The sequence below is a fragment of the Rhea americana genome, unplaced genomic scaffold, assembly GCF_003343005.1.
Source record: "Rhea americana isolate MKP2758 unplaced genomic scaffold, rheAme1 scaffold_302, whole genome shotgun sequence".
In the NCBI taxonomy this organism is placed as follows: Eukaryota; Metazoa; Chordata; class Aves; order Rheiformes; family Rheidae; genus Rhea; species Rhea americana.
Window position 1 is genome coordinate 517967 of NW_028186427.1, and position 12160 is coordinate 530126.

The window sequence follows — 12160 nt, forward strand, 5'->3', positions numbered from 1 at the left end:
GGTATTTGCATAAGACCTTTTGTTTCAACTCTGTAGCATTTTTGTAGCTAGTCAATTAACTGTAGAATTTTCTTTTGAGAAGAAAACTGAAGAGTTTTCTTAAAAATGTCAAATTTGATATATCTTTTTTCATTTAAATAAGAGATATAAGATATATACATATATGTATTTTGTATATAACAATGGCATACTCTTTCATTCCATGTTCACCTTGGTTGGCATGTTATGTTAAGATATTCAAACAAATGTAATTGGAGAAGGCTTTCATTAGTTTGTTTCTCAGAACTTGTTTTGCATCAGAGTTGAAAAAATTCACCTCAATTGCCCTATCATTCTCAAAGGTAGAAGTTTKCAGCAGAGCAATTTACCAACTGACACATGACTATGTTTTGCCCTGTTTGCAGTTCTTGAAAGTAATTAAGCAAATAGAGAGAAACTAGTATTCTGAGCACTCCCAAAAAGCTGCTTACTGAGTGATCAGGGCATCTGTGTTAAGAGCTGCCAAATCTGGTAGCCTGGTAGAATTGAGGCTGCCACAGCTCTGTGTTCCCAGGTTCAGGAAGTAGCAGGTTGAGCATGTGCTCCCTATAGGCACATGTGCATGCAAAACCTGTATACATATATGCACAGCTAAGCACAGGCAGAAAGCGGAACTCACACAAATATGAACAGCACAAAGGGCCTGATCTTGTTCTCTTCTCTTTAACATCAAGATGAAAGCCTGGTAGTGGAAAATGTATACATTACTATACAGTATGGATCCCTCTAGCAGATGGCCTTAGACATTCAGTCCATACAGTAACTGACTTTTGATCTTCCCTACTTGTTTTATACATGGACACATGCATACCCCACACATCTCTCCAGTACCTGGTTTGGACCTTCTGGTTTCTTCAGCAGCCAACACTCGGACCCCATGGTGTCTGCAGATATCTGGCCTAGACTTCTCCAACATCTTGCTCCCCAAGCCTGCCATACTCTCTCCCTTTAGTCTTTGCCTTTAACATCCTTAGTAAGTCTTGCATAATCCCAAATTGTTCCTCTCCTGCATGTCCCATACTGTAAACAGTAATGCCCCTACTCAGTCTGTAAGGTGATTTGGGGAGCCTTCTGCTGCTGACTGGCCTGGTGAGGCAATGGGGTGTTTGTCCTCCTGTGACAGCCCCATGAGCAGCCTAGTCAGAGTGCTCCATTAGCTTGGATTAAGTTATTGGGGTTCCTCTGCCTGTCATTGTTCCTCTGCTTTATTTTATTTTGTTTTTATTTATTGAAAGTGAGTCATATACCTTAGCAATCTTTATTTAAAGAACAGTAGTCCTGTTCTGCATCTGCTTAAGATATTTTTGCTCTTGGAAGTCATTCCTTGCTTTGATTATATTTTTTTTTTCTTTTGCTAGTTTTTTGATTTAATCAGATGCATTTTTAATATGTTTGCAAACAGTATTTTTGCAAATAAAACAGTAGTTCTCTTTACTGTATTCTCTAGTATTGTATAACAATTTTTTTGTACCTTACAGCACCTAGCAGAGTCACTGCTGCACACTGTTCTCAATAAACTCAAAACTCAGAAGACCACTTCAAATCGCAATTTTATTCAGGCTCTCTGTAGAGTTTATGTAGGTATTTGTCGGCAGCTGGGAGACTTGGAAAGAGCCCGCCTATTCTGCTATAGCTTACTTAAAGAAGGTATAGTATTTCTTAGTAATATTGTGTCTCAAACATGCTGTGYGTCTTTGCTGTGGTGTTCCAGAATGATTATATTTGTGGAGTTTTTTTTTTTCCTTTTGTGAAAGGGTCATTTTTCCTGGACCTTTGGTTCATAGTGCAGAAAGTACAGAAAACGCTAGAAACAATTTCTCTTCTCCCAGTTCATCTATATCTGTATCTGCATTTATATTTGTGGTGATGACTTAGGCTTTTAGTAGTCCTCACTCTTTTAATATCTGATTTAGAATCCTCTGGTTTCATTTTTTGCCTTTTAACCCTAAAATAGTACTGTGAATCTTTACTTTCGGCTTATTAGTGTCTTTTAAAATTGTTAAGTAAGCATGCCTTGAGTCATAAAACAAGTATGATAAAACACATCTTGGATTGAAACATTGCCAGAAGTCAGGCAATTCCTGGATCAAAACCAGTCCGTTTATACAACACGTACTCCTTTAAAGTTTTAATATTTTCCGTTATCTAAAGTTTCCTTCATTGAGAGTTACGTTGTTTCTCTTGGTTTCCATTCTCTTGGGTGGTGGAGTAACACAAATAATGCATGCATGCTATTGCTGTGCGAATTTAAGAGTCTGTCTTGAATCTGGAAGGACTTAAATTAATTTGAAAATACCAGGCCATCTCAAAAATAGTATAGTCATCTCAAAAACAGTATATTGACGTCTGTGTGCCAAATTAAGAGAACATTAAAATTGAGAGAGGAAAAAATACAATAACTTTTGATTTTTTTGGGGGGAAGCAAAGTTAGTGTTTATCTTCCATATGACATCTCTGTCTTTTTTTTTTCTCCTTCTTTTATTTGAATTAAGAATTATGATTTCTTAAGTATCGCTTTTTTTTCTTGGAAGTCTTGTTTTCTTAGCTGCTTTTCTATCCTTCATACAGTCCATCATAATTCTCCTTTCACTCTTTTCCTGTTAACAGTCTCTAACATGGTGCAGTATTAAAACTATTATTTAACAGATACCTTTCTTAGTTTAACTTAACAATTTAACCTTTTATTTTGTGGTAGCTTGATACTTTTGTCTTTTTTTTTTTTGACCCAGACTTCAATAGCTAAATGCATGTGCTGCATGCATTATTGAATTGCCTTAAATGTCTGCTGAGGATGTTCTGTGATTTTTTTTTTTTAATTTTATTTTTTATTTATTGCTAATCTTTTGATGATGCACAGTTATATATGTTAATATTGTTTGTTGTTTTGATATGGTTACTGTGTGTTCATTTTAAGATTTTTCTTTTATATGGTTTCATATATTAACTGTTCTCAGAATCTTAGCAGCACAACTGCAGATAGTTGCCAGACTGACTATGAGCAGTCAGTACTACCTCTTCAGATTTGTGTCATCTATACTTGTGACTTCTTTCTATCCATTTTTGTTCTGTTTTCCTTTCAAATGTTGTACCTTAATAACACTAAATTAGATTGCTGCTTCATAGTTCATCATTTATAAAACTCCGTATGTTTAGTGGATACAGTAATGTCTCTTGGTTTAGTGTATTTTTGTATGCTGTCCAGTTCTTAAGTGATTTCTGAAAATGTAACAGTTGTGCTGAACTGGAGAGGGAACATACATTTAGTGTGCTAATTTTTGTTGCTTTTGTAGCTCTTAATTATAACGATAGCTTTGTCTGAGTGTATGTATAGCATTTCATACTTGAAAGTAATGTTTTATTGTTGCTTATTCCAATACACTTCCTAACTCCTTGCTGTCTCTACACGCACCTTCTGTTTCCTAGGAGATGTGTGTTCYAGTGTTCAGAAGGATGTATGAGCTTCCCTTAGATGGCCTGGAATTTTATCCTTTCTTATTTTTGTAGTTCTGTATACAATCTTTCATAGCACAATGTACTGTTTGCACCTTTCATTTCAGCTTTTCTTAGTAGCTAATTATGCACATTCAACCCTTTACTGAAGAGCAGCAAAACATGCATTTATTTCTTTATTGCAAGTGTTTGACTGTATAGAAACTGCAGATGTGCTCTGAAACACAGATTTTGATGGGTGGGAGGAGAAGCAGGTGCCTAGGAGGAAAGAACTGAACTTAAATGACTTCTAGCTTGAATTGAATGTGATTGTATTCAGATACTTGCTATGAATTAATTTCATGAGTAAAATTCCTTCAGTTGTATCAGTAGCACATATTGTAGAAATAGGAATTCTGACATGCATCCTGCATATAAAGTAACTTGTGTATGATTTCTCTGACAGGATTTGGGAAAATTGCTGAGCAAGGTCAAATTTCATGTATGCATTGTCTGAAAGCTCTTTGGAAAAAAGAGTTTTTACGTTTGTAGATTCCACAGGTATATGTTTACAAGATACTAGCAAGTAGTAGGAATCTATACGGAGAATCTGATGTTTGTATTATTGTTATTACACATCTCCAGGATTTTTTTTTCTTTTGAACTAGCTTTAGTTTTGTTCAGTGATCTCAGTATTCATTTTTTGTGGGAGTGTAACATATAGGCTCCTGAATGGTATCTTCTACTTTAATTTACTCCTAAAAGAATCCATTTCCTAACTAAACTAAAGTGGGGTAAGGATGGTGAAGTGAGACCAACCTCAGAAGCCAAAGGGGAAACAAGGGTGCTGTCCTTCAACAGAGAAGTCCAGTGAAGCCATTCCTACCTTCTAGCTAAAACATCTTTCTTTTCAAAAAGGAGTATAATTAAAATGGAGTAGGTGGTTTGGGGAATGGTGGTTTTTGTTGTTGTTTGCTGGTTTATTTTTGTGACTGAGATATGTGCTAGTATGCCTTCCCTTTCCTGGGCTGTAGTTGGCATTTGACTTTTGGGCCTTCTCCGCTAGTTACCTTGCTGTAGAATGTACTAACTTTTAATGTGTGAGCATATTTAGATTTTAAATATTAAAAACTTACTTTATTCTTTTTTTTCTCTTAGACTTTCCAGACTCAGAGAAATTGATTTTATTTATCACAAACGTGTGGCCTGACATATTTTCCTTCCAAGGTGTAATTAACAAAGCTATGCAATTAGTTATCAGGCAGCGTGTCAAGGATGAGGTGTTGGCCTGTTTGAATGCTTATCTTAACTGGGAACAGGTAATTTCTACTTTCACTGTCGTTATCAGGTTTGGTCTGCAGTGGTCCCCTTGCTAGCTAAGTCAAATCRAACAACTTGCTACAGATGAAGGGTGTGAATACGCCAAGTGAATCTCCCGTAGAGTCAGTACAAGTACACACCTAATGCTGCTTCAGGCTTTTTCCTGTGGATATCTGAACCCTATTACAATACAACCCTATTACAATACAACACTCTTGTTATCGGTGTTAAATATAATCTTTCTATTAAAAACTTGAAGTAAGCATTGTTTTTTAAACTTCAGCTGGTGTGTTCTTGATGTAACTGGGATTCTGATATTCCTTGAATATTTTTGTTAAATATGCGTTAGGCTTTTCTGTCTTCCACTGTTTACCATGTAATCGGTAATTGTCTCTCTCTTTTTTTTTTTTCAAGATAAGCCTGTCCTGTTACCCTTGATCTTTCTCTTTCAGAGACTGTAAATACCTGTTTATGACAAAAGATGTCAGTGAACCCAATTTCATAAGCAGTTTGGTATGGTCAGCGCAAAACTGCTTTTTGAAGTGGTGGTAGAGGAAGGATGACCAGTGTTATGAACCTAAGGACTTCTGTGATTTGGGTTTAAGTCTCTGAGCTCAGGACTTTCTGTATGATCTTGGGCAAGCCATTTAATTTTTGTCAGTTTGAGGCAGGCACATATTTCCTACCTAACAGAGATATTGCAAAGAAAGTGCAGAAAAATTCAGAGACGCTTGTTATCAGTTGGAGCAAATTTATATTGTGCAGATGGAAAGCTAGAGATGCTTTGCTTCTGCATAAGGAGATTGTGTAAAACGTGTGTATTTGCTTGAAAGCTAGTTCTCCAATTCTTGTAAAGACTCCATATTAATGCCAGGCTTGCGAGGTGGAAGCACTGTAATTCTGTAAATACCGAGTGAACAAAAACCATGTGGGTTTACATCTCTCCTGTTCCTGTAGCATGTTTTTCTACATCAGCCTTGAGGACTGCAGCTGGGCTTACTGCTGTTGCCATAGCCTCTTAACTGTTGTAACCACTGGAAAAGCATTAACTTTTTTTGACTCTAAAACCAACTCTGAATTCAATATTGTATCAATGGAATTATAGCCCTTAAGCCTTTTGATCTGGTGCAGGCTTATGGCAGAGTGAGTTGAGAGGCATGGATTTGTATTTGTTTCGTTTTTGATAAAATCAGTGTTGGGATGTAGCATTAAGCTGTGGTATTTTGTCAGAGTTAGGCAATACTGCAGTCCTTGTTTAGCCAAGAGCTTGTACTCTCCATTTTACTGGGGTACAGCTTTTAATCTCAAGCTGACAGAGATGTACTAAGTACATCTCAGTAGATGTTCCTGAAAATGTTAATTCTCTGCACTCATGTTACCCACTTTCTTTGTGTCTTGGAGCTCTATGAAATGTGAGAACCACTGCAGCCGTGGACAAGGCTGTCAGGAGTTTTTATTGATGAGAGCTGATAACATAACTGCTTGGTTGTTATTTTTTGTTGTTGTTGTTGTTGTTTTTTTTTTTTAGGTGGAAATAGAGTTAAATTTCAGTCATCTTAGTTGACGGTGTGTTTATATTCAGATGCATCTGATTTAATGAGAAATTATTTTGCTTAAGAAAGTGAAATTCATATAGAATTAGGATTTAATTCTTGGGCAAAGTATGCCATTTTAGTGGCTCATACCACTGCAGAACTTGCTGATTACATGAGCTTATATACTGAGGAAAATAAGCGCAACACCTAGCTGTATTTACATGGTAGGCAGAGACTTTTTAATTAAAATTTTAGTTTTTCAAAGAATGATTGTTTGAATTTACTTGCTTGTCCTAGCTGTTTAATTAGTAGAATTATTTTACATGACATTTGTTTATTATTTCACTTATTTCAAATACTTACTTGGGAACTAGCTGCTAGTGAACAATAACAGTAACAAATCTCAGCTTTAGAAGTCTTTAAAGATGGTAAGAAAATAAGCAGGGCTAGTCTCCTCTTCTTGCATGGGAAAGTGACTCTTCTGATCCTACAACTTCATTGAGACAAACAAAAATGCTCAAATTGTGAGAGAAAGAGGGTATGTGGCGAGAGGTTTTTTGTGTGTGGTGGGTTGTTCTGTTTTAGACAAATCTGAAGTTGAATTTATGGTGTCAGGTAAGCTAAGGCAGATAAGAAATGCAGTTACTGTAGCCAGTCGAAATCAAATATTTGTAAAGAAAATAGTGTGTTTTGGTGTTGGTAATTTTTCATGCATTAAGATAATAATCTGTTAAAATTCCAGAATTCATCTTTGGATCCCGGTGTTATGGTCTCTAGACTGCTTTTAGAAATGCAGTCATGTCCAAAAGTAGAATTTCAATGGAGTGAGCAGTATGGAGAAGATCTGAATGAAGATGCTTGGCAGTACATATTTGCTATTGATCTACTCTGCTCCCATCTGAAGTGGAATTGGACACATGAAAATGTCATAAGGTAGTGTGGCAAGCAATTTCTTCAAATCATAGGATGATTGAGGTTGGAAGGGACCTTTGGAGGTCATCTAGTTCAACCCCCCTGCTCAAGCAGGGTCACCCAGAGCATGTTAGACAGGGTTGCATCCAGGTGGGTTTTGAATATCTCCACAGAAGGAGACTCCGCAACCTGTCTGGGCAACCTGGTGCAGTGCTCTGTCACTCTCACAGTGAAGAAATTCCTCTTCATATTCAGGYGGAACTTCCTGTGTTTCAGTTTGTGCCCGTTGCCTCTTGTCTTGTTGCTTGGCACCACTGAAAAGAGTCTGGCCCCAACCTCTTGACCCCTCCCTCCCTTCAGGTATTTATAGACGGTGATAAGATCCCCCCTCAGTCTTCTCTTCCTCAGGCTAAAGAGGCCTAGTTCTCACTGCCTTCCCTCCTAAGAGAAATGCTCCAGCCCTCTGATTATCTTTGTAGCCCTACACTGGACTCTCTGCAGCAGCTCCAGCTGGGGAGCCCAGAACTGGACACAGTACTCGAGATGAGGCCTCCCCAGGGCTGAGTAGAGGGGCAGGATCACCTCCCTCGACTTGCTGGCAACACTCTTCCTAATGCACCCCAGGAGACCATTGGCCTTCCTGGCCACAAGGGYACATTGCTGGCTCATGGTCAATTTGTCATCCACCAGCACTCCCAGATCCTTCTCTGCAGAGCTGCTCTCCAAAAGGGGAGCCCCCAGCTTGTACTGGTGCATGGGGTTATTTTTCCCTAGGTGCAGGACTCTGCACTTGCCCTTGTTGAACCTCATGAGGTTCCTCTCTGCCCARCTCTCCAAGTCTCTCTGAATGCCAGCACAGCCCTCTGGTGTATCAGCCACTCCTCCCAGCTTGGTGTCATCAGCAAACTTGCTGAGGAGGCACTCTGTCCCCTCATCCAGGTTGTTGATGAAGAACACGATGGGGCCCAGTACTGAGCCCTAGGGAACAGGAAATGTTAAGTTTTCCTGTATTTTTTCATATTTGAAAGACAGTAACTTTGCAACATTTCCATATGTTAAAAGCTTAGTTACTTCTTTGTAATCAGATGACAGCTAGTCTAGCTACAGTCTGCCCTCTGTTAAGATAGCGTGGATGATCAATGAGAAATGTGGGCTTTTACAGTACTATTCCAGTAAACTAACCTCATTAGAGAGCAGTCTTAAAGTTGTGTGTTCTTTTTTTTTTTTTTTTTATGGGTATGTGTGAAGGCTTTTGAGTTGCATTACTTGTCAAGGAAGCAAAGTGCTTGATTGTCTTCCACTGAACTTAGTTGATGATCTTTCCAGGAACTGAAAAATAAAAGTGGAAATTGTGAACCCCAGTGCTTCAGTGCTGAGAAATAAAAGTATTGTTACTTTTACCAGTTTACTATCTTACTATCCTACTTTCAGCCTCCATAAGCCTTTTTAATGAAGCTGTTTTACAACTAATTGAGTCTAGGTGTTGTCATAGTTTTAGAATTAATATTTTACGTTTTCTTAGAACCCTATAATCCAGAGCATAGACTGCTACCATACTTGACTCAGTTTGGAAGACTTCATTCTGATATCTACTTTTATCTGAGAGCACTTGCTTTGTATGTAGGGATTACATTAAATTAGTAGAATCTCTAAAAATAATGCATTTGTGAAACTGCTATGTAACCTGCTATGCATAACTGATGATAATCAAGCTTTCTAATGATACCAGTATTCCACATTTTTATGGAATACTTTCAGATTTGATACAAATTGGCTTCAGTGAAAGGTATATCATTTTAACTAAACTCGTACAGGTTTGACTGTGTGCGTGGAGTTGTACTGATGATAAACTTAGCTAGTAAAGCTACGTTTGTCATCAGTACAACTGATGATAAACTAATCATTTTAAAGTTAAAAAACATCTTAGATCTCAAGTTCTTTTAGCTTGAAAGCAAGCATCAGATCCCATTTGTAACATACAAATTGTTGTTTTCCATTGATACAAGAAACTTGTCTAACATCCTGACATGAAACCTTTAAAGTAGTATGATTTCATAAATATTAAGAGGTCTAAAGGTTGAGAATGTTGCAGGGAAAGGGATGGAGATGTCATTTTTATCAGGAATAATATTCTAAAGAGGAATGGTTCCTCCAGCAGGTCAGTTTTGATGGTTTCGGTTTAAAAGCTTCTTTACATTACTCAGCTTGTGGATGTTTGGAACATTAAGTTTTTCCTGAGAAGGTGAATTAAAATGCAGGAGAAATTACGGAAATAGATAATAAATAGAAGAACTATTGCACAAATTGTGCACAACCCCTTCATGCAGTACCATATTTTTAAATTCTTTTGTCTTCCACAGTAAAGTGCTTTGGCCTTCTATGGATAAATGGATAAAAACCAGAAAAGGTCATGAAGTGATTCAGTCCATTCCCGATACTATGATAGCTTCAACACTCAGGCTAATTGGTAAGTAATCTAAATTCTTGGTTGAATTTCTACATTGTATAAGTATGACCTCTGGAAGTGTCAGGGTGCCTGAGAAGTGAATTGAAATATTTGTGGGTTGTTTTTATTTTTTTTTCCTCTTTTATTCCTTCTTTTTTGGAGGTGGAGGGGATTGTCTACCCCAGTTTTCTTCAAAAATTTTTCATGTGTGTATCTGAATTTTGAAAGATAGCATTTTTTTTTTCTTTTAGGTCGATTGGGCCAAATAGGTTTGAAGGAAGGATATCTTTCTGCTGTGAGGAATATTAGCTCTGTAATTGGACTGTTCATACAGCATGCAAAAGAAGAAGGTAATGTCCGTTTAGAAGAAATCTAGTGGAAAATCTACAATATGAAGCGTTGTTAGTGTAAACAAAACACACCAATTAGGATGCACATACCAAAACAGCCTGTTTGTACAGTTTTATGTTAGTGCAGAACAGGTTTCAGTTTGAGTCCCTGGCTCTGCCAAGGTTAATGGAGCACTTACTCCCTTTCCAAAATGTAGTAATATGACTCAGATGTAGCCAGCCTTGGAATTATACTGCTTCACATAACAGCATATCAAATGCTTCAGGTAACTTAAATAGTGATCTTGACACGAGCGGTAATTGCTAGTTGTTACCTGATTGCTGCTAGTAAGGGTGTTGTTACTGGTCTAAATCCCTGGCTATAGGATGAAGCAAGCCAATAAGGGCAACAGAGATCTATATTGCTCAGTTATTCTGGATATTAAGTATATGCTGAGCTTCATTTTGCAGTGAAGCATTGGTTCATGCTAGGAACTGTCTTGAACAACTTCTATGGCTTCTTTCTCTTCCAGTTTTTAGTTAATTTAGGTAAGTGGTGTATATCTTGGGGTTTCTGTATTAGACTCTTGTGCAAGCTTGACCCTTTTCTTAAAGGCTAGCCACCTTAAATCAGAGTAAAATCCCTAGATGCTCAAGTCTCGTCTGCCTCTTAAAATACTGAAGACCTATTATATACAGAAAACTGGAGAGTACTAGTATAAAATGAGATGTTATGGAATTTAAGTGTGTGCAGGTTTTTACCTGCTACTATCTGGTTTTAGATGTCCTAATTCTTAATGTGTGTATGTGGGGTTTTTTTTATTATTATTTTATTTTATTTTATTCTAATGTCTGAAATAGCGAGTGAAGTTTTGCATGTGTGTGTGTCTTTTTGGGGGGGGTTGTTTGTTTTTTGGGGTTTTCTTTATTTTTGATTCAGGTAGTTTAAAGTTCCTGTAAGCTGATTTGTGTTAACTCTTTGCAGATGTGCCCTGGGGCGTGCAGCTGGCAGCTGTATATTCACTGTGTGACTTGGGTTCAAGCAATCCAGTAGGTATTGTTGAGGTCATCCATGCTTGGAAAACAACAGCTCTAAACAGCATCCCTTCTGCTGTTACAAGTGGCATAGCTGAAATCACTTCTATGTGTAGAATGGACTTAAGCTAAAACCTAGGGAAATAGGCCGACCTAAAGGAAGAAGTGCCTTATTTTACTAAGCAGTATTTCCAGTTAAAAACAATACGAAGATGATGATCAGGAAAGAAATGGGGTGTAACGTGGTGTTCGTTTTTTGGGTTTGGGTTTTTTTGTTTTACTGAATATCTGATTAGATGATGCAAACTCGATTATTTTTATTTCCCCTTTGTGTTTAAGGATGGAGAGATTTTAAAAAAGCAAAGTGGCTTGCTTTTTCAGATTAAATCACTAGTGATCTGAAAGCCAGTAGACCTTTTTCTCTCCTGAGAGATTTATGGTTTGATGTCAATAGTTTCTGTTGTTTGTCTTCCCTCAATCTAGAGCACTGGCTGTTTGCCACAGTAGAAGATTGAGACTGGCTGGAAACCTGCTCTATTGTTTTATATTTTTATTTATAAAGTAAGTGCTCAGATAGCAGAACTTTGCCCAGGTTCTGCTCTGTTTTACCTGAGTAGTCTCATCAATTTAATTTAAAATACTTGTCCAGAGCAAGTAGGAATTGTTTTTTTGTGTAACAATCGTGTATAGAATAACAGAGGTATTAAATCTCTGAATTTGTATATATGGTATATTCTGAAAATGTGTTTCACATTTGATATTGTTCCACTTGAGGAATCTTGTGCATGTATATAGAAAGTTGGTTCAAAAAAGTTCAAATTTCTAATGATAGCTTCACTATACTCAACATTTTTGTACCTTTCATAATAAAAGAAACAAACATATTTGTGTCTTTGTTKATCTCTAAATAATACACTTTGAACATCAGTTGTACACGACTAAGAATGGGCAGTTGTTTATAGCTTAAGTGCATAGTGTTTTGGGGGCAGGAGGAAATGACAGGAGGTTTGCGTATAACATTGCAGTTTTGGCTACTGGAAAGAGGATGTGTTGCAGCTCTTCAGATTTTTTTGCTGGTAGGGGGAGGAGTGGGATTAAGTTAGGAGGTACATTAA

General features: G+C 37.3%; 1 protein-coding gene across 1 annotated transcript in view; it reads left to right on the forward strand.

Moving 5' to 3' along the window:
* ICE1 (interactor of little elongation complex ELL subunit 1) overlaps positions 1-11920 on the forward strand; it is a 36699-nt gene extending 24779 nt beyond the window's left edge. Inside the window, exons 15-20 of the mRNA XM_085309756.1 lie at positions 1518-1686; positions 4627-4787; positions 7066-7256; positions 9596-9702; positions 9933-10031; positions 10996-11920. Of these exons, the coding sequence (XP_085165882.1) occupies positions 1518-1686; positions 4627-4787; positions 7066-7256; positions 9596-9702; positions 9933-10031; positions 10996-11177 (909 nt within the window). The 3' untranslated portion in view covers positions 11178-11920. The remainder of the gene's footprint in view (positions 1-1517; positions 1687-4626; positions 4788-7065; positions 7257-9595; positions 9703-9932; positions 10032-10995) is intronic.
* The last annotated feature ends 240 nt before the right edge of the window (positions 11921-12160 follow it).